The 21,139-nt window shown below is 67.9% G+C and overlaps 1 protein-coding gene across 3 annotated transcripts in view; it reads right to left on the reverse strand.

Annotated features, from left to right (window-relative positions):
• Positions 1–19,910, reverse strand: part of DNMT3A (DNA methyltransferase 3 alpha) — a 55,751-nt gene extending 35,841 nt beyond the window's left edge. For 2 of the 3 annotated variants that reach the window (XM_077176402.1, XM_077176400.1), the window contains exons 1-3: positions 19,773–19,910; positions 9,800–9,968; positions 2,998–3,102 (exon numbers count right to left, since the gene is read on the reverse strand). In XM_077176402.1, coding sequence (XP_077032517.1) covers positions 2,998–3,102; positions 9,800–9,868 — 174 coding nt within the window. In that variant the 5' untranslated portion in view covers positions 9,869–9,968; positions 19,773–19,910. Of the gene's footprint in view, positions 1–2,997; positions 3,103–9,799; positions 9,969–12,625; positions 13,000–19,772 lie in introns of those variants that run through there. The other variant, XM_077176401.1, reaches the window with a different exon arrangement.
• Between the last annotated feature and the right edge of the window lie 1,229 nt (positions 19,911–21,139).

The raw sequence follows: 21,139 nt of genomic DNA on the forward strand, positions 1-21,139 counted from the left end.
GGCACAGCTGGCACAGCATGGCACTGCATGGCTCAGCATGGCTGAGCATGGCACAGCACGGCACTGCATGGCACAGCTGGCACAGCATGGCTGAGCATGGCACTGCATGGCTGAGCATGGCACAGCTGGCACAGCATGGCACAGCAGGCACAGCATGGCACTGCATGGCTGAGCATGGCACAGCATGGCACTGCATGGCACAGCATGGCACTGCATGGCACTGCATGGCACAGCATGGCACTGCATGGCTGAGCATGGCACAGCATGGCACTGCATGGCACAGCTGGCACAGCATGGCACAGCATGGCACAGCATGGCACAGCATGGCTGAGCATGGCACTGCATGGCACAGCTGGCACAGCATGGCACAGCATGGCACAGCTGGCACAGCATGGCACAGCATGGCACTGCATGGCTGAGCATGGCACAGCATGGCACTGCATGGCACAGCATGGCACAGCATGGCACAGCTGGCACAGCATGGCACTGCATGGCACAGCATGGCACTGCATGGCACAGCAGGCACAGCATAGCTGAGCATGGCACTGCATGGTTCGGCGCAGCACAGGACAGCCTGGCACAGCCTGGCACAGCCCAGCATGGCCTGGCACAGCTCACCCACACTGTGACACCCATCCCCACGGGGCTGTGCCCAGCCAGCCCCCTGCCAGCCCCCAGTGCCCTCTCACAGCACTGACCAGGGCAAGGCCCCTCAGGCACTGCCTGCCCACCTGGGCACGGGTGCTGGGCACCCCCAGGGCCAGGCTGTGCCCATGGCAGTGCCAGCTGCCCTCAGCCTGTCCCGGTGCCCCTGGCACAGTGGGCTCTCCTCAGGGAGGAGATTTTCAGTGGCTCACGTCCACAGGGGCTGCCCTGGCACTGCCTGGGGCTGGCCATGCCAGCTCTGCTCTGCTGGCACCGGGAGCTGCTGGACAAAGGGCACCAGCTCTGGCACAGCTCTGGCACCAGCACCACTCTGGCAGCAGCACTGGCACCAGCACCACTCTGGCACCAGCCCCAACACCAGCCCCAGCACTGGCACAGGTCTGGCACCAGCCCCAGCCCCAGCCCTGGCACAGCTGGGCACTGTCAGAGCACACAGGGACGGGCACTCAGCCTGGCTCTGGGCAGGATGTGCCCGCTGCCCTGGCACTGCTGCCATCCCCCCACGGTGCCGGGGTGCTGGGCCCTCCCTGCAGGTGTCACACCGGAGCCCCGCTGGCCCCCAGGCCCCGCTGCTCCCGGGCCAGCAGCTCCCGGGCCAGCATTGTTCTCCCAGCAGCGGCTGCCCCGCCCCGCACGCTCCTCCCGGCCCGCGGTGACCCGGCCAGCACAGCCCCGCCCCGGTGACACTGACACTGCCCCGGGTGACACTGACACTGCCCCGGGTGACACTGACACTGCCCCTAACCCGGGTGACACTGACACTGCCCCTGACACTGCCCCTGACACTGCCCCTAACCCGGGTGACACTGACACTGCCCCGGGTGTGACACTGACACTGCCCCTGACACTGCCCCGGGGACACTGACACTGCCCCCATCCCGGGTGACACTGACACTGACACTGCCCCTGCCCCGATGACACTGACACTGCCCTGGGTGACACTGACACTGCCTCAGGTGACACTGACACTGACACTGCCCCTGCCCTGGGGGACACTGACACTGACACTGCCCCAGGTGACACTGACACTGACACTGCCCCTGCCCCGGTGACACTGACACTGACACTGCCCCTGCCCTGGGGGACACTGACACTGCCCCAGGTGACACTGACACTGCCCCGGGTGACACTGACACTGACACTGCCCCGGGTGTGACACTGACACTGCCCTGAGTGACACTGTCACTGACACTGCCCCTGACCCGGGTGACATTGACACTGCCCCTGACACTGCCCTGGGTGTGACACTGACACTGCCACTGCCCCTGACACTGCCCCAGGTGACACTGTGACACATGGCTGTGACCCTGGCACCGGCATGGCAGGGATCAGGGGTCAGGGATCAGGCATGGCAGGGATCAGGGATCAGGGGTCAGGGATAGGCATGGCAGGGATCAGGGATCAGGGAACAGGGGTCAGGGATCAGGGAACAGGGGTCAGGGATCAGGGACAGGCATGGCAGGGATCAGGGGTCAGGGGTCAGGGATCAGGGAACAGGGATCAGGGACAGGATCAGGGATCAGGGACCATCGGGACAGGCAGCTCAGACCTGAAATGTCCCAGCACAGGATGAACCCTTTCAGCTGCCAGAAGCTTCTCCAAAAAGGATTTGCAGCCTTCTAAGGATGGAGGTGCCTCAGCTCTGTTTGTCCCCCAGGCCCTGCTCGTTCCCCATGCCCACTCATCACCCTGGGCCTGTTTGTCACCCCCCTGTCCCCTCCTGTGGGAATGAGGACTGGGGACACTGTCTAAGCCTGGAGACCAAGGGCTCCTTCCCTCTGGGCCCTCAGCAGCAGTGGAGCTGCTCCTCCTCTCACGCTGCATTCATCATGGCAGCAGCCAGGTGCCACCCGGGCATCCTGCAGGGAGGTGGCTCCCCAGTGCCACTGGGACACACCATGGGCTGGCAGGGACGAGCCACGAGTGTCCTCAGCCCTGGGGCCTGTCCCAGCACACCCTGTGACTCCCAGCTGACCCCAGTGGGCACGGTGCCCGTGGCCCAGCGAGGGCTGAGCGAGCCTGGAGGGCTGGGTGGGCATCACCCATGGGCAGGAGCCGGGGAGACCCTCGGGGGGCTCTGCTGCCAGGGTGGGGGCCAGGGTCAGAGCCACCCGGGCAGGGAGTGAATGCCCGGTGGAGCAGAGCCACACGGGGCAGGACGGTGCCCCCGGGCACAGGAGGGCACAGGAGGGGAGGGACAGCCCTGGGGGCTCCTCTGCCTCGGCCCCCTGGCACACGGGGCAGCCCATGGCATGGCAGGAGCTGCCTGTCACCAATGCAGCCCTGTGGGGACACACAGTGCCCCCAGCTGGCACCGTGCCCATGGCTCACCTGGGCATGCTTGCGCTTCCTCCCGGGCCGCCCGGCCTTCCTCATGGGCGTGCCTGGCTCCTGCTTCTCCTCCTTGCTCGGGTTCTCCTCGGGCTCCTCTTCCCCCTGTGGGCCAGACACAGACAGGATGGTCACACCCCAGGCAGGGCACGGGGTCATGGGCACCGCGGGCACAGCCGGGGATGGGCACCTGCCCAGGTGGGAGCATCGTGGCATTGCCAGGCTGGCAGCACCAGGGCACTCGGGAGGGTGACAGTGGCTGATCCAGCAGCACCAGAACACTCGGGAGGGTGACAATGGCTGATCCAGCAGCACCAGGGCACTCGGGAGGGTGACAGTGGCTGATCCAGCAGCACCAGAACACTCGGGAGGGTGACAGTGGCTGATCCAGCAGCACCAGGGCACTCGGGAGGGTGACAGTGGCTCCTGCCACGCTTGGGCTGTGGCACAGCCCCAGCAGCCCTGTGCCACCGTGCCATGGCTGGCTCGGGATATGTGCCACTGCTGCCATCCACCAAACCCTGCACCACGGAACGCAGAAGGGTGACCGTCCTGCCCTGTGTCACCATGCCATGGCTGGCTTGGGACATGTGCCACTGCTGCCACCCACCAAACCCTGCACCACAGAACGCAGCAGGGCCCTGTGGGCACCCCACAGCACGGGCCTGAGGGCAGCCATGAGTCTCCCTGGGGACCAGGCCCAGCAGCAGGAGCTGGGCACGCCTGGAGCGGGCAGTGCCTGCCTTGGGGACCCTGCCGTGCCCAAGAGGAGCAGCTGGCAGGGCCCCATGCCCTGTCCCTGGCACCGTGGCCCAGCCGGGTGCTGGCAGCACGCATGTGCCAGCATGGCGGCGTGGCAGGAACAGGCCTGGGAAGTGACCCTGCCCCTGTGCCCCCACAGCCACCAGCACCGAGGGCCTGTACCCGCTCTGGGCACCGCGGGCACACGGCGGGCACGGGGGCCAGGCCCCGGCACGGGGTGGGATTCACCTGAGCCCCAGCGGATCCCGGCGGCGGCAGCAGCCGAGCAGGAAGAGGCCGCGGAGGGGGAGCGGGGGAAGGAGGAGAGGCCGGCGGGGGCTGCTGAGGGAGAGGCCAGGGAGGGGATGGGGCTGGCAGGCAGAGAGCGCCGGCAGGAGCACGGCCCTGCATGCTGGGGCTGCCACAGTGCTGCTGTGTGACTACAGCACTGCCATATCCCTGCCCTGTGACCCCAACACTGCCACATCCCTGCTGTGTGACCCTAATACTGCCACACTGCTGCTGTGTGACCCCAACACTGCCACACTGCTGCTGTGTGACCCCAACACTGCCCCATCCCTGCTGTGTGACCCCAACACTGCCACACTGCTGCTGTGTGACCCCAACACTGCCACATCCCTGCTGTGTGACCCCAACACTGCCCCATCCCTGCTGTGTGACCCCAACACTGCCACACTGCTGCTGTGTGACCCCAACACTGCCCCATCCCTGCTGTGTGACCCCAACACTGCCACATCCCTGCTGTGTGACCCCAACACTGCCACACTGCTGCTGTGTGACCCTAACACTGCCACAGCGCTGCTGTGTGACCCCAACACTGCCACACTGCTGCTGTGTGACCCCAACACTGCCCCATCCCTGCTGTGTGACCCCAACAGTGCCACATCCCTGCTGTGTGACCCCAACACTGCCACACTGCTGCTGTGTGACCCCAACACTGCCACAGTGCTGCTGTGTGACCCTAATACTGCCACACTGCTGCTGTGTGACCCCAACACTGCCACACTGCTGCTGTGTGACCCCAACACTGCCACAGTGCTGCTGTGTGACCCTAATACTGCCACACTGCTGCTGTGTGACCCCAACACTGCCACATGCCTGCTGTGTGACCCCAACACTGCCACACTGCTGCTGTGTGACCCCAACACTGCCACAGTGCTGCTGTGTGACCCCAACACTGCCACATGCCTGCTGTGTGACCCCAACACTGCCACATTCCTGCCCTGTGACCCCAACACTGCCACACTGCTGCTGTGTGACCCCAACACTGCCACATTCCTGCCCTGTGTCCCCAAGCTGGGCAGCTGTGCCCTCAGGATGCAGCTGGAACATCCCTGGGGGTCCTGCACAAAAATCCCAGGGCACTGGGACACACTGTGCCCCACGGCAATGGTGCCCCATGGCTGATGTCCCCCATGGCTCTGGTGCCCCACTGCCACAGTGCCCCATGGCTCTGGTGTCCCCAGCCATGGTCCCCAAACCAGCCTCCTCTGTGCCACCCTCCCCACACTCAGCTGCCCTGCCTGGTCCTGGTGTCTGTGGGATGCACGGGAGCCACGTGCAGCTCTGTCCCAGGCCCATGTTGTCCCTCCAGAACTGTGCTTGTCCCAGACCTGCTCACCTGCCTGTGGGGCTGAGCAGCCTCCAGGCCCTGCCCAGACCCCTCCTGCAGCCCTGTGCAGGGACCCCCCAGCTCTGCAAGGACCCCCCAGCCCTGTGCAGGGACCCCCAGCCCTGAGCAGGGACCCCCCAGCCCTGTGCAAGGACCCCCCAGCCCTGTGCAGGGACCCCCAGCCCTGTGCAGGGACCCCCAGCCCTGCAGGGACCCCCCAGCCCTGTGCAGGGACACCCCAGCCCTGTGCAAGGACCCCCCAGCCCTGCAGGGACCCCCCAGCCCTGTGCAGGGACACCCCAGCCCTGTGCAGGGACACCCCAGCCCTGTGCAGGGACCCCCCAGCCCTGGCACCTGCTGGCACTGCCAGCACTGAATGAGGACAGGAGACACCGCAGCACGCAGAGCCTCAGCCAGGGCCGGGCCCCACTGCACATGGCATCCTGCTGGAAGGTTTTGGGACGGCTCCAAGGACCGTGTCAGGATCCCAGATCCAGCAGCATCCGGTGCAGAAGTGCCTGAGGGGATTCTGGGGGTTCCTGCCCCACCGTCCCCCCTTTGCCTCATTGTGCTGCGAGGCCAGGGCAGCACCCAGGGGTGCAGGGCAGCACCCAGGGGTGCAGGGCAGCCCCGGGGAGACCCTGGCACCTGTCCCTGTGCCCCAGTGCTACCCTGGCTGCTGGCACTGCCCCAGCCAGCTGTCCCTCCCTGGCCTCATCCAGGCCCTGGCAGCATTTAGTGGATGTACATGAAAGATTTGGGGGTGCCAGGCCTCCCGTGGCCAGGAGAGGATGCAGCTGGCGGGCACCCAGAGAGGCCAGGGGGACTCCAGGGTGAAAAGCTGCAGGGGCAGAGCTGGCTCGAGGGCTGCCGTGGTGTGGGGACAGCAGGGTCCCTGCTGTGGAACCAGGGAGATGCCCCCAGCACCTTCAGGACCAGGAACCCTCCTGGGGGCACAGCAGGGACCCCAAAGGCAGGGCAGGAGTGCGGGTGCAGCCCAGGGCTGGCACAGGGGGCTCTGTCCCCCGGGCTGGCAGCGGGGCCGGCGCCGCAGCCCCTCGGTGCCCGCCTCATCCCGGCGGCAGCTGAGTCATCACGGCCCATCCATCACCGTGCCCGTCCCCGGGGCGCGGGGCTCCGGGCACGTCCCGGTGCCGCTCCTGCTCCGCTGCCAAGCAACAGCCCGGGGGGAACGGCGGCCGGGCTGCGGCATGACGCAGTGCTGAGTGAGCTTCCAGCTCTCTCCCCGGTACCGGCCCCGCTCCCCGGTACCGGCCCTGCCCCCCGGTACCGACAGCACAGCTCCAATCTGTGGTACCGGCCCCACTCCCCGGTACTGCCAGCACAGCTCCACTCCATGGTACCAGCCCTGCTCCCCGGTACCGCCAGCACAGCCCCGATCCGTGGTACCGGCCCTGCCCCCCGGTACCGACAGCACAGCTCCAATCTGTGGTACCGGCCCTGCTCCCCGGTACCGCCAGCACAGCTCCAATCTGTGGTACCGGCCCCACTCCCTGGTACCGCCAGCACAGCTCCACTCCATGGTACCAGCCCTGCTCCCCGGTACCGCCAGCACAGCCCCGATCCGTGGTACCGGCCCTGCTTCCCGGTATCGCCAGCACAGCCCCGATCCGGGCACCGCCAGCACAGCCCCGATCCGCGGTACCAGCCCTGCTCCCCGGTACCGGAGCACAGCCCCGATCTGCGGTACTGGAGCACAGCCTGTCCCCCGGTACCGGCCCTGCTCAGCGGTACCGGCCCCGCTCCCCGGTACGGAGCACAGCCTGGCCCACGGTACCAGTCCTGCTTCCCGGTATCGCCAGCACAGCCCCGATCCAGGCACCGCCAGCACAGCCCCGATCCGCGGTACCAGCCCTGCCCCCCGGTACCGCCAGCACAGCCCCGTTCCCCAGTACCGGAGCACAGCCCAGTTCCCCAGTACTGGAGCACAGACCCGCTCCCCGGTACCGCCAGCACAGCCCCGCTCCCCGGTACCGGAGCACAGCCCCGCTCCCCGGTACCGGAGCACGGCCCGGCCCGCGGCCCCGGGCGGACCCGGCTGTGCAGAGCTGCCCCGGCCGGGAGCGGGGCTGGACCCCGCCGGGAGCCACCGGCACGGGCCCGACCGGAGGCGCCGGGGGAGGCTCGGCCGCGCCGGCCCCGCGGGCAGCGACGGCCTCGGCACCGTGACCTCGGCGTGTGCCCGCGGGGGAGGCGACGCCGCATCCCGCGGGGTCAGCCCGGGACAGCGCCCGGCCGAGCGCTGCTGCCAGCGCCGGGCACTGCCATGGACCGGGGGCACCGGGCTGCAGCGGGCACTGCCCCAGCTCTGCCCTGCTCCCAGGGGTACTGGGCTGCAGCGGGCACGGCCCTGATCCCGGGGGCACCGGGCTGCAGCAGGCACTGCCCCAGCTCTGCCCTGTGCCCATGGATACCAGGCTGCAGCAGGCACTGCCCTGGCTCTGCCCCATTCCCAGGGGCACTGGGCTGCAGTGGGCACTGCCCCAGCCCTGCCCTGTGCCCCCCGTGCCCCCAGAACCACCCCAAAGCACAGGGGCTGCGCATCCACCCCGCTCCCAGCTCCTGCCAGCAGCACTGCAGGGCACGACGACTCTGGGGTACCCCTGCCCACAGCTGTGCCAAGAACGGGTTGGGCACATCCCAGGGACACACGGGGACATCCCATGGACACACGGACACATCCCAGGGGACACACGGACACACAGCCACATCCCATGGGTCACACATGGCCCAGCCCCTCGGGCCACCGGGACCAATGGCTGCAGGATGGGGAGCAGCACCGTGTGACACAGCGTGACCCAGGTGGTCACAGGAACGGGGATGCGACCCTGGCCTGGCTGTGCCCACGGTGGGATGGTCACAGGAATGGGGATGTGACCCTGGCCTGGCCGTGCTCACAGTGGGACAGTCACAGGAACGGGGATGTGACCCTGGCCTGGCTGTGCCCTCAGTGGGACAGTCACAGGAATGGGGATGTGACCCTGGCCTGGCTGTGCCCTCAGTGGGACAGTCACAGGAATGGGGATGTGACCCTGGCCTGGCTGTGCCCTCAGTGGGACGGTCACAGGAATGGGGATGTGACCCTGGCCTGGCTGTGCCCTCAGTGGGATGGTCACAGGAATGGGGATGTGACCCTGGCCTGGCCATGCCCTCAGTGGGACGGTCACAGGAACTGGGATGTGACCCTGACCTGGCTGTGCCCTCAGTGGGACGGTCACAGGAATGGGGATGTGACCCTGGCCTGGCCATGCCCTCAGTGGGACAGTCACAGGAATGGGGATGTGACCCTGACCTGGCTGTGCCCACAGGAATGGGGATGTGACCCTGGCCTGGCTGTGCCCACAGTGGGACGGTCACAGGAACGGGGATGTGACCCTGGCCTGGCTGTGCCCACAGGAACGGGGATGTGACCCTGACCTGGCTGTGCCCTCAGTGGGATGGTGTCCAGGTGTCCAGCTGGCCATGCCCCGGTGCCCACGCCCTGCCCAGCCCTGCCCTGCTCCACTGGACATTGCCCCACAGGAAGAGCCACGGCCTTGCCAGCCCTGGCACTGGGAGTGGCCACCCAGACCCAGCACGTACTTGGTGTCCCTCCTGAGCCTGGTGTCACACATGGAGGAGGTGCAGGGACCCCTGGAACAGGCGGGACCCCCCGAGGGGGGAGCAGGGCTGGCACCAGGGTTACAGGCCACCATGCATCCTGCCTGGCACAGGGCATGAACCCAGCACACACTCCGGGGCCAGGACACCCCCATCCAGGGGACACAGCCCTGCTGGGGACACCCCCCATCCTGGGGACACCCCCCGTCCTGGGGACACAGCCCTGCTGGGGACACCCCCCATCCTGGGGACATCCCCCATCCTGGGGACACCCCCATCCTGGGGACGCCCCCGCCCTGCGAGCCGCCTTGCCCCAGCTCTCCCCACAGCCGGGAGGTGACAGCAGGTCTGTGTCCCCATCCCCTCCCCGCGCTGCCAGCGCCAGGAATAGCTCAATCCTCGCTAATCCCGCCCGCCCGTGGCTCAGGCCTCTCCCGCTTCCCCCGTTCCCCTCCGCCCTGCGGCACCGGGGGCCCCGCGCCCCCTTCTCCTGCCGGCCGGGAAGGAGCCGAGCCCCGGAGCCCCCGGGCCGGGAAGGAGCCGAGCCTCGGAACCCCGGGCGGGGAAGGAGCTGAGCCCCGGAGCCCCCGGGCCGGGAAGGAGCCGAGCCCCGGAGCCCTCTGGCCAGGCTCCCCCGGGATGTGCCGGTCCCCCGGAGCCCCCGGGCCGAGAAGGAGCCGAGCCCCGGAACCCCGGGCCGGGAAGGAGCCGAGCCCCGGAGCTCCCGGGCCGCGCTCCCCCGGGATGCGCCGAGCCCCCACAGCCCCGGAGCGGGACCGGGCCGTAGCGAGCGGGACCGGGCCGTACCTTGTGCGTGTCGAGCGCCTCGCGGCTGGGCGCGGGGCTGCCGGTGTCCAGGCTCCCGCTGGACGGCATGGTGGGGCCGGGGGCCGCCGCCTGTCAGCACCGGAGCGGAGCCCGCTGCGCTCGGAGGGTCCCGCAGCCGTCCCCCGCCGCTGCCTGGATGCTGCTGGCCCTGCGGGGAGAGCGGAGGGACGCGGGTCAGGGGCTGCTCCCGCCCCGCCGCCCCCGGCCCGGCCCCAGCCCCGGCAATTATTAACGTGCCACAGCCTTGACTCGGCCGGGCTGGGCTCCTGCCCCGCCAGTGCCCCGCACGGTGCCCGAGAACAGCCCGGCCCGGCCAGGGCTGCGGGGTGAGGGTCAGGGGTACAGGGGGAACAGGGGATGCAGGGTGAGGGTCAAGGATGCGGGGTGCACGATGTGGGTGAGGGGTGCGGGGTGAGGAGTGTGGGGTGAGGGGTGCACAGCATGGGGTGCAGCGTGTGGCACAGGGGGCACGGTGTGAGGTGTGGGGAGCACACAGGGATGCAGCTGTGGGGCACAGTGCCCATGGTGTGGAGTGCTGGGCCCATGGCATGGGGTGCAGCTGTGGGGCACAGTGTACACAGTGTGGGGCACAGGGTGTAGGGTGCAGCTCTGGGGCATAGTGCCCATGGTGCGGGGTGCAGTATGTGGAGCGCAGTGCCCATGGTGTGGGGCACAGTGCCCATGGTGCGGGGTGCAGCTCTAGGGCACAGGGCCCATGGTGTGGGGTGCAGGGTATGGGGCGCAGTTCTGGGGCACAGGGCCCATGGTGTGGGGTGCAGCTGTGGGTCCGGGGTGCAGGGCACAGGATGCATAGTGTGGTGCAGGGCACCCAGCACCCGATGCTCAGTGTGGGGTGCCCTTTGCACAGCATGGGGTGCCCAGTGCATGTTTTGGAGTGCATTGTGCACCTTGTAAGCAGAGTGGGGTACAAGGGGTGCAGGGTTTGGGGTGCAGGGTGTGTGGGGTGCAGGACACACTGCAGGGGCACAGGGCAGGGTTTGGGATGCAGGGTGTGTGGGGTGCAGGACACACTGCAGGGGCACAGGGCAGGGTTTGGGGTGCAGGGTGTGTGGGGTGCAGGACACACTGCAGGGGCACAGGGCAGGGTTTGGGGTGCAGGGTGTGTGGGGTGCAGGACACACTGCAGGGGCACAGGGCAGGGTTTGGGGTGCAGGGTGTGTGGGGTGCAGGACACACTGCAGGGGCACAGGGCAGGGTTTGGGGTGCAGGGTGCACACTGTGGGGTGCAGGACACACTGCAGGGGCACAGGGCAGGGTTTGGGGTGCAGGGTGCACACTCTGGGGTACCAGGCACAGGGTCTGCACGGTGCAGGATGTGCGGGGTGCTGGCAGTGCCATCACCTGCAGGGTTCTGGGGTGCCAAGGGTGCGGACGGGGGGGCCCAGCGCTGCCTGGGGGCGCAGGGGGATGCAGGGTGTGGGTGCTGGCTGCAGGGGGGCGCTGGCTGCGGGCTCCGGGGGGTGCCGGCTGTGCGGGACGGGGCGCGGGGTGCGGGGTGCGGGTGCGGGGTCCCGGGTGCGCGGTGCTGCCTGCGGGGTCCGGGGGCCGCATGCGGGGGGCCGGGGGGGAGGCGCCAGCCGGCACCTGTTGCTATGGCAAACGCTGCATTCGCCATGGCCGGGGCTGCTGTTGCCTTTGGCACCGGAGCTGCAATTTGTTTCTAGAGCTTTCCAGCCGCAGCCGTTCCCAGCGGCGGGCGGGGGGCTCGGGCGGGGGCTCGGGGGGGCCGGGGCGGGCAGGGCGCCGCTCTCGGCACCGCTCCCAGCCCAGGGCATCCCCCCGGCCCGCGGCCGGAGCTGCTGGGGGGCTGCAGGGGGGGCCGGGGGGCTGCAGCCGCCCCCCGACACAGCCCCCCGGGATTTGGGGCGCTGGGGGATAGATGGGGGAGCTCAGCCCCCGGCCCCAGTGCCCCCTGAACGGCCCCTCCCGCGGGCTGGGCTGGGCTGGGCTGGGGGGAGGAGGAGGAGGAGGGCAGGGGGAGTGGGCGGTGGGCGCAGGCTGGGGGTGGAGGGTTGGGGTGCGGGACCTGGGGGTGCAGGGTTGGGGCCGCGGGGTTCACGCTGCCCCCCAAGCCCGGCGGGCGCTGGGGGGACTCCCCGGCCCGTTCCCTCCGCAGCCCGGGGAGCCCCCGGGGAAGCCGCGGTCCCCTTGGTGGCACAGCGCTGCCACCCCACGCCAGCGCCCCGCGGGCACGCTCGGCCCGGAATTTGCCCCTGGGCACCGGGATGCCGCCCCCCGGTGAGGGGCCGGGGCTGGCACCCCCCGCACCCCCAGACCACCGCTACTGCCCCCCTGTCAGCGGCGGTGCCACCAGCCAGCCCCACGGCACGGCACGGCACGGCACGGCACGGCACGGCACGGCACGGCACGGCACGGCACGGCACGGCCGGACACGTGCAGCGGGAAGCACCGGGGACACCGCGGCGGCACCGGGCACCTCGGGGGATCCCCGGCCGCGCTCGGGGGGGGTCCCGAGCCGGGGGTCTCCGCCGTGCAGCCCCCGGTCCCCCAGGGCAGCGCGGACCCTCCGGCAGCCCCGGGGACCGGCCGAGCCCCCCCTCCCCGGCCGAGCCCGCTCGGCGCTGCTGGCGGCTTTGATTCGCTTCCAGCCAACATGGTCTCCGAACGCTCTAAAAATAGTTGTTGTGCGCACAAACCCCGCGGCAGGCAGCGAGCCCCGGCCGCCGAACAAAGCCGGGAACCGCCGCGGCCCGGCCGCCTCCCGCTGCCCGCCCCATCCCGGAGGGGCCCGGCGGGACCCGGCCCCGCTCCCCGCGCTCTTACCGGCTGCGCTCGCCCGGGACGGCACGGGACGGCACGGGATGGCCCGGGGGGCTCGGCGGCACCCTGCCCTCGGCTCAGGCCGCCGGCACCGGCCTCGGCGGCATCCCCCGGCCGCGGTCACGGAGCCCGCCCGGTGCTCCGGTGCTCCGGTAGCGGCCGGCGGCCCCCGTGGGCGGCCGGTGCGTCCCCGGTGGCGGCGGCGCTGCCCGGGGGCCCCGGCGGTGCCGCTGCCGCACGGCAGGAGCGGCGAGTCACGCTCGGCGCGGCGGCAGAGGCGTTCCGAAGTAGGTTACCTGCGCCGGCTGGGCGAGACACGCGGCAGCCACCGGCACGAAAATGGAAAACCCACCCGAAATCCCGCCTTTTTTCTTTTTTTTTTTCCCTTTTTTTTCTTTCTTTTTTTTTTTTTTTTTTTTTTTAAATATATATTTCGGGACCTCGGCGGTGCCGTGCCGCAGCCGGGAGCCTGCAGGGACCTAACCGGCCATTTTAGGTGACGGCGAGCGGGGTCCCCCCGCAGCCCCCCGTGCCGGTGGGACACCGTCACCGCAGTGTCCCCCCCCGGCCCGCCCCGTCCCCAGGTGACCCCGCGAGCGGCGGTGACACCCCCGCCTTGGCCGGGGTCCCCCGTGCGCCGGCGGCCGTGGGGACGCACGAGGGACCCCGGCCAAGCGCCTCTCCCGTGACAAGTGCCGCAGCGTATTATTATTGTTGTTGTCACTTTGAGTCACTGCCACCGCCGCGCTCCTCCTCCTCCTCCTCCTCCTCCTCCTCCTCCTCCTTCTCCTCCTCCTCCTCCTTGCCAGCAGCACGGAACGGCTCCGGGATTGACTCAGAGAGGGGACAGGAGCGGCGGCCGTGAGTCACCCCCAGCCTCTGCGCCCCCCGAACCCCTGAGTCACCCCCGAGCCCCCCTCGGCGTGGGTGCTGCTGCCGGGGCGGGCAGCATCAGGGTGGGCGTCCCCGGGCTACGCAATTTGGCCTCCGACAGATGGCTGTGCCCAAAGCACCGTGGCCTTGACCTCGTCTCCGGGGCTGAAATTTAGGGGTGAAATATTTAGCCCCTGCGGGAGGGGGCCTGGACACGCGTGCCACAGCTCTGGGAGCCGCCGGTACCCGGGGGACTCGTGGGGTGAAGTGCCAGTGAGAGCTGGGGTGATCCTAAAAATACTGAAAATACACCTGGCCTGGAGGGGACCCCTGGGGCGCTCAGCAGCACTGAGCAAACCCTGTGGTGCACCCCAAGGATGGGGTTACTGCACCCCACAGCACCCCAAGGATGGAGTCACTGCATGCATGGCACCCCAGGGATGGAGTCACTGCACCCCACAGCACCCCAAGGATGGAGTCACTGCACCCATGGCACCCCAGGGATGGAGTCACTGCACCCCACAGCACCCCAAGGATGGAGTCACTGCACCCATGGCACCCCCTGACACCCCAGGGTGTGATTCACTGCACCCCATGGCACCCCAGGGAGTGATTCACTGCATCCCGTGGAACCCCTACACCCCATAGCACCCCTGGGAGTGATTCCTGCACCCCACAGCACCTTGGAGAGTGATTCACTGCACCCCAAGGATGGAGTCACTACATCCCATAGCACCCCAAGGATGGAGTCACTGTACCCCATGGCACCCCCTGACACCTCAGGGTGTGATTCCTGCACCCCACAGCACCCCAGGGAGTGATTCACTGCACCCCACAGCACCCCAAGGATGGAGTCACTGCACCCATAGCACCCCTGGGAGTGATTCACTGCACCCCATGGCACCCATGCACCCTATAGCACCCCAGGGAGTGATTCACTGCACCTCAAAGCACCCTAGGGTGTGATTCACTGCACCCCAAAGCACCCCAGGGTGTGATTCACTGCACCCCATGGCACCCCAGGGAGTGATCTCCTGCACTCCAGGGCACCACAGCACTCCAAAGACTCAATCCCAGCACCCCACAGAGTCAATCCCAGCACCCCATGAACAATCCCAGCACCCCACAGAGTCAATCCCAGTGCCCCATGGCACCCCAGGACCAGGCCCTGCCCTGCTCCACACCACAGCCGAGGGCAGGCACAGCCCCACAGCCAGAGCAGCACCAACCTGCCCAGGGTGTGGGCTGGGATAATGGGATGGGGTGGGATGGGCTCGGATGGGATGGGATATTATGGGGTGGGATGGGATTTTATGCGGTGTTATGGGGTGGGATGTGGTGGGATGGGTTGTTATGAGGTGGGATGGGATGGGATGTTCTGGGGTGTTATGTGGTGTTATGGGGTATTATGGGGTGTTATGGGGTGGGATGGGTTGTTATAGGGTGTTCTGGGGTGTTATGGGTTGTTATGTGGTGTTATAGAGTGTTATGGGTTGTTATAGGGTGTTATGGGTTGTTATGGGATGTTATGGGGTGGGATGGGTTGTTATGGGGTGTTATGGGTGTTATAGGGTGTTATGGGGTGGGATGGGTTATTATAGGGTGTTCTGGGGTGTTATGGGTTGTTATGTGGTATTATAGAGTGATATGGGTTGTTATGGGATGTTATGGGGTGGGATGGGTTGTTATGGGGTGTTATAGGGTGTTATAGGGTGTTATGGGGTGGGATGGGTTATTATAGGGTGTTCCGGGGTGTTATGGGTTGTTATGTGGTGTTATAGAGTGTTATGGGTTGTTATAAGGTGTTATGGGTTGTTCTGGGGTGTTCTGGGGTGTTGTGGGGTGGGATGGGACAGTGAGGTGTGTGGCACCCCCGTGGCAGGCTGTGGCCAGCCCTGCAGGTGGGACAGGGTGGATGGGGCCAGGGGATCCCGCAGGGGCTGCTGCAGCACCGGGAACGCCCCGTGCTCCGTTACCGGGGAGAAAACCCGGGAGATGACCTGATCCCGGTGGGCAGAGCCTGGGGCAGGGCTGGGAGCCGAGCTGGAGCCGTGCTCAGCAGGACAGGATGGGCTGGGAGCGGCAGTAAACCGCGGGGACAGCCTGACACCGAGGGGACAGGCCCGACACTGAGGGGACAGGCCTGACACCGAGGGGACCGGCCCGACACCGTGGGGACAGGCCCGACACGGTGGGGACCGGCCTGACACCGAGGGGACCGGCCCGACACCAAGGGGACAGGCCCGACACCGAGGGGACAGGCCCGACACCGTGGGGACAGGCCTGACACCGAGGGGACCGGCCCGACACCAAGGGGACAGGCCCGACACCGAGGGGACAGGCCCGACACCGTGGGGACAGGCCTGACACTGTGGGGACAGGCCCGACACCGCGGGGACAGGCCTGACACGGTGGGGACCGGCTCGACACCGTGGGGACAGGCCTGACACCGCGGGGACAGGCCTGACACTGTGCGGACCGGCTCGACACCGTGGGGACAGGCCCAACACCGTGGGGACAGGCGCAACACCGCCGGCACACACCAAGCCCAGCACTGGGGCAGAGGGATGGGGCAGTGCTGGGTGAGCGGAGCCTGCCAAGGGTTCCTCCTGGGCTGGGAGGGAAACTGAACGGGGCCTGGAGCCATCACAGGAAACCCAAACCCATCCCAAGGCGTGGAGCCATCCCACCAAACCCAAACTAGGCCCTGGAGCCATCCCACCAAACACAAACCCAAACCCAAACCCTGCCAGGGCCTGGAGCCATTCCACCAAACCCAAACCCAAACCCTGTCAGGGCCTGGAGCCATCCCACCAAACCCAAACCCATCCCAGCAAAGCCAAACCCATTGCAGGGCCCGGAGCCATCCCACCAACCCCAAACCCATCACAGGGCCTGGAGCCATCCTACCAACCCCAAACCCATCGCAGGGCCTGGAGCCATCCCAGCAAACCCAAACCCATCGCAGGGCCTGGAGCCATCCCACCAACCCCAAACCCATCACAGGGCCTGGAGCCGTCCCACTAAACTCAAACCCATCACAGGGCCTGGAGCCATTCCAGCAAACCCAAAGCCAAACTCAAACTCAATCTAAGGCCTGGAGCCATCCCATCCCACCAAACCCATCGCAGGGCCTGGAGCCATCCCAGCAAACCCAAACCTAAACCCAAACCCATTGCAAGCCCTGGAGCCATCCCACTAAACCCAAACCCATTGCAGGCCCTGGAGCCATCCCACTAAACCCAAACCCATCCCATGGCCCGGAGCCACCCCAGCACACCCGTGCCGTGCCGTGCCGTGGCACACGCGTGGCTGGCACGCTCCCGCGGCACCTGCCGGCCCACGCGCTGCCCCGGGGCACCGCGCCCTGCTGTGGGAAGGGGTGCGCCAAGAGAAAACTGGGATGTGCCAAAAGAAAACTGGGATGGGCCAAAATAAAACTTCCTGCACAAAATCCACTGCCTGAGGGTCTGCGAGTGGCTGGCCTGGCATGGCGTAGCACAGTGCAGAGTGGCACAGCATGGCACAGCGTGGCACAGCATGGCACGGGGCTGGGGGCACAGCCGTGGCTGCCACCGGATTGCAGGGACATGGATAGCCAGGGTCATCGGGGGACACCGGGATGCACCAGGACACACACTGGGATACACCAGGACACACACTGGGACGCACTGGGACACACCAGGACACACACTGGGACGCACTGGGACACACCAGGATGCACCAGGACACACCGGGATGCACCAGGACACACCAGGATGCACTGGGACACAATGGGACACACCAGGACACACCGGGATGCACCAGGACACACCGGGACACACCAGGACACACCGGGATGCACCAGGACACACCGGGACACACCAGGACACACACTGGGATACACCAGGACACACCAGGATGCACCAGGACACACCAGGATGCACCGGGATGCACCGGGACTCACTGGGGTGCACTGGGGACACACCAGGACACACCGGGACACACCAGGAGGCACTGGGACACTCCGGGACACACCGTACTGCACTGGGATCCACCAGGATGAACCAGGACACACTGGGATGCACTGGGACACACCAGGACACACCGGGATGCACTGGGACCCACCAGGACCCACCGGTATGCACCACGACACATTGGGACACAGTGGGATGCACTGGGACACACTGGGATGCACTGGGACACACTGGGATGCACTGGGATGCACTGGGACACACCAGGATGCACCAGAATGCTCTGGGACACACCGGGATGCACTGGGACACACCAGGCCTGCCAGCAGGCACCAGCATGGTGCTGTTCCTCAAGGGAGCAGAAGCTGCTCCTTGTCACCAAAGCAGCTCGGTGTCACCAAAGCTGCTCGGTGTCACCAAAGCTGCTCCATGTCACAGAACTGCTCCCCTGGGAAGTTTGGAGCTGACTCAGCACAGGGGGCCGGAGCTGCCAGAGCTGCCGGAGCAGCGGGGCCGGTCCCACCCCAAGCCGGGGGGCTCCCGGGGGTCACTGCCACCACGGGATGTGGCCGCTGGTGTGGCAGCCAGCACGGAACTCGGCCGGTCCCGCGGTGACACCGGCGACGTCACACAAAGGGCAGAAAGAGGAACCGGGGGAGGAGGAAAATCTCATTTGGCCGCAGGTTTGCGCAGGCGAAACACCCCGGAAAGCAAAGCGGGGGGAGGAAACGGCGGTGGGAGGGAAAGGGAGAGGGGGAAGGAGGAGGGAGAGAGAGGGGAAGTGAGGGGGAAGGGAGACAGCGGGGAAGTGGGAAGGGAAGTGGGGAGGGAGTGGGAAGGGAAGTGGGGAGGGGGAAGTGAGTGGGATGGGCGAGGAGCAAGAAGGAAGGGGAAAGCAAAAAGGGAAGGGAAAAGCAGAAAGGAAAGGGAAATGATGGGGAAGGGGGAAGGAAGAGAGAGATGGGAAGCCAGAGGGGCAGGGGAGTGAGAGGGGAGTGGGAAGTGAGCAGGAAGGGGGAAGTGAGAGGGAAAGGGAAGGGGAAAATAAGGAGGAAGGGGGAAGTGAGAGGGAGAGGGGAGTGGGAAGTGAGCAGGAAGGGGGAAGTGAGAAGGAAAGGGAAGGGGAAAATGAGCAGGAAGGGGGAAGTGAAAGAGAAAATGAGCAGGAAGGGGGAAGTGAGAGGGAGAGGGAAGGGGAAAACTAACAGGAAGGGGTAAGTGAGAGGGAAAATGAACAGGAGAGGGAAAGGGAAGGGGAAAATGAACAGGAAGGGGAAAGCGAGAGATGGAAAATGAGCAGGGAGGGGGAAGTGATGAGGAAGTGGGCAGTGAGTGGGAAGGGCAGAGGGAGAGGGAAAGGGAGAGGGGAGAGGGAAGGGGGAGAAGGAACAGGGAAGGGGGAGAAGGAACAGGGAAGGGGAGAGGGTGAAGGGAGAGGGAAGGGGAAGGAGCCGGGCCCAGCGCGGGGAGCAGAGCGGGCAGGCCGAGCACCCCCAGCCCCGGCAGGCCCGGCCCGGCCGCCCCCGCCCGCGGGCCCCGCGGCGCTGCGCCTCCCCCGGGGGGGATTTTGGTGCAAAATCCCCCAAGTTCGGGCAAGGCCGGCCCGGCTCGGCCGCTCCCCCGGGGGCCCCGCCGCGGGCAGGGCACGGGCGGCCGCGGCCCCGCGTCCCCCCGGGGGGCACACGGCGGTGACACCGCGGGCCGGGAGGGGACCGGGGGGACAGCCGGCGGTGCCACCGGGCCCCGCTGCCCTTCAGCCGCCCGCGCCGCGCTCAAGGACACGGCGGCGCCGCGGGGGCCGGGCCGGCCGGGCCGCGCGGCCACCCCCGCTCGCACGGCCGGGCCGAGCGGGGCCGGGCCGGGCGGGGGCGGCGCGGGGCCGGGGGGGCCCGGCGGGCCCGGCCCTGCCGTGTTTTCCTGCCGCGGGCCCGGGACGGCGGTCACACCGGGGCCGCGCCGGGCCGGGCCGAGCCCCGCCGAGCCCCGCCGGAGGGAGCCGAAGTGCGCCGGGGGGAGCCGAACCTCGGCCGTGGGGACCCGAACCTCAGCCGCAGGGACCCGAACCCCCGCGGAGGAAGCCGAACCCCCTCCGGACGGGCCCGAGCCCTTCCGAAGGCACCACCCGAACAGAACCGGACGGGGCTGGACCGAGCCGAGCGGAGCCGAACCGCGCCGAACGCATCAGCCGAACTGAACCGAACGCAGCCGAGCGGACGCGAGCGCGCCCGAGCGGAGCCGGGCCGGGCCGGCGGTGCCGGTGCCGCTGTCCCGCTGTCCCGCTGTCCCGCTGTCCCGCTGTCCCACTGTCCCGCTGTCCCGGTTACCTGGGCCGCTGCGGGCCCGGCGCAGAGCCCCGCCGAGCCCCGCCGAGCCGTGCCGAGCCCCGCCGAGCCGCCGCCGCCGCTGCGCTGCCCGGCCAGGCCTCCTCCCGCAGCGCCGCCGCCTCCACTGCAGCACCGAGCCCGCCGCGCGGTCCTAGAGCCCGCCGGCAGCGCGCACCGGCACGGGCACGGGCACGGGCACGGCTCGGAGCGGCTCGGCACGGCACGGACACGGGAACGGGCACGGCACGGGCACGGCTCAGGGCATGGCACGGCTCGGAACGGGAACGGCACGGCACGGGAACGGCTCAGGGCACGGCACGGCACGGCACGGGAACGGCACGGCACGGGCACAGCTCCGGGCATGGCATGGCATGGCATGGCACAGCTTGGCTCGACCCGGCACAGCCCTTGGCCCCACTTGGCTCGGCCCGGCCTGGCCTGGCACAGCACAGAATGCCTTGGCATGGCACAGCACAGCACGGCCTGGCTTGGCACAGCATGGAATGCTTTAGCACAGCTCAGAGCTGAGCTGCTGCACCGGGGCAGGGACAGAGCCCGGTGCTAACACAAGGCGTGCCGTGCCAAGCTGTGCTGTGCCAAACCGAGCCTTGCTGGGCCAGGCCATGCCAAGGCATTCCGTGCTGTGCCAGGCCAGGCCGGGCCGAGCCAAGTGGGGCCAAGGGCTGTGCTGGGTCAAGCCAAGCTGTGCCAAACTGAGCTGTGCCAGGCCAGGCCAGGCTGGTCCGAGCCAAGCTGGGATAGTAAAGGGCTGTGCAGTGCCATGCCAAGCCATGCTGTGCCAAGCCATGCCGTGCCAAGCTGTGCCATGCCAAGCCAGGCCAGGCTGGTCTGAGCCAAGCCAAGCAGAGTCAAGGGCTGTGCAGTGCCAAGCCAAGACAAGCTGTACTGTGCCAAGCCAAGTGTGGTCAAGAGCTGTTCAGTACCAAGCCAAGCCAATCCAGGCCAAGCCAATCCAGGCCAAGCTAAGCCAATCCAGGCCAAGCTAAGCCAGGCCAGGCCAGGCCAAGCTAAGCCAGGCCAAGCCGGGCCATGCCATGCCAAACCAATCCAATTGAATAGAATTGAATCCAATTCAATCCAATCCAATCCAATCCAATCCAATCCAATCCAATCCAAGCCAAGCCAAGCCCAGCCAAGCCCAGCCAAGCCAAGCCAAGCCAGGCCAGGCCATCCCTTCTCGCCAGTCCCTTGTCCCCACACTGGTGCCAGCCATGTCCCCGGTGCCAGCAGCACCCCTGGCACTGCCAGGACATCCTGGGGGCTCTGCCCTACCGCGGGGGCTGCAGGGACCCCTGGGTCCTGCCCGGGCAGGGGAGGCTGGGGGGGACCCCAGAGTGACCCTGGGG

Source organism: Agelaius phoeniceus, chromosome 3, assembly GCF_051311805.1.
Source record: "Agelaius phoeniceus isolate bAgePho1 chromosome 3, bAgePho1.hap1, whole genome shotgun sequence".
In the NCBI taxonomy this organism is placed as follows: Eukaryota; Metazoa; Chordata; class Aves; order Passeriformes; family Icteridae; genus Agelaius; species Agelaius phoeniceus.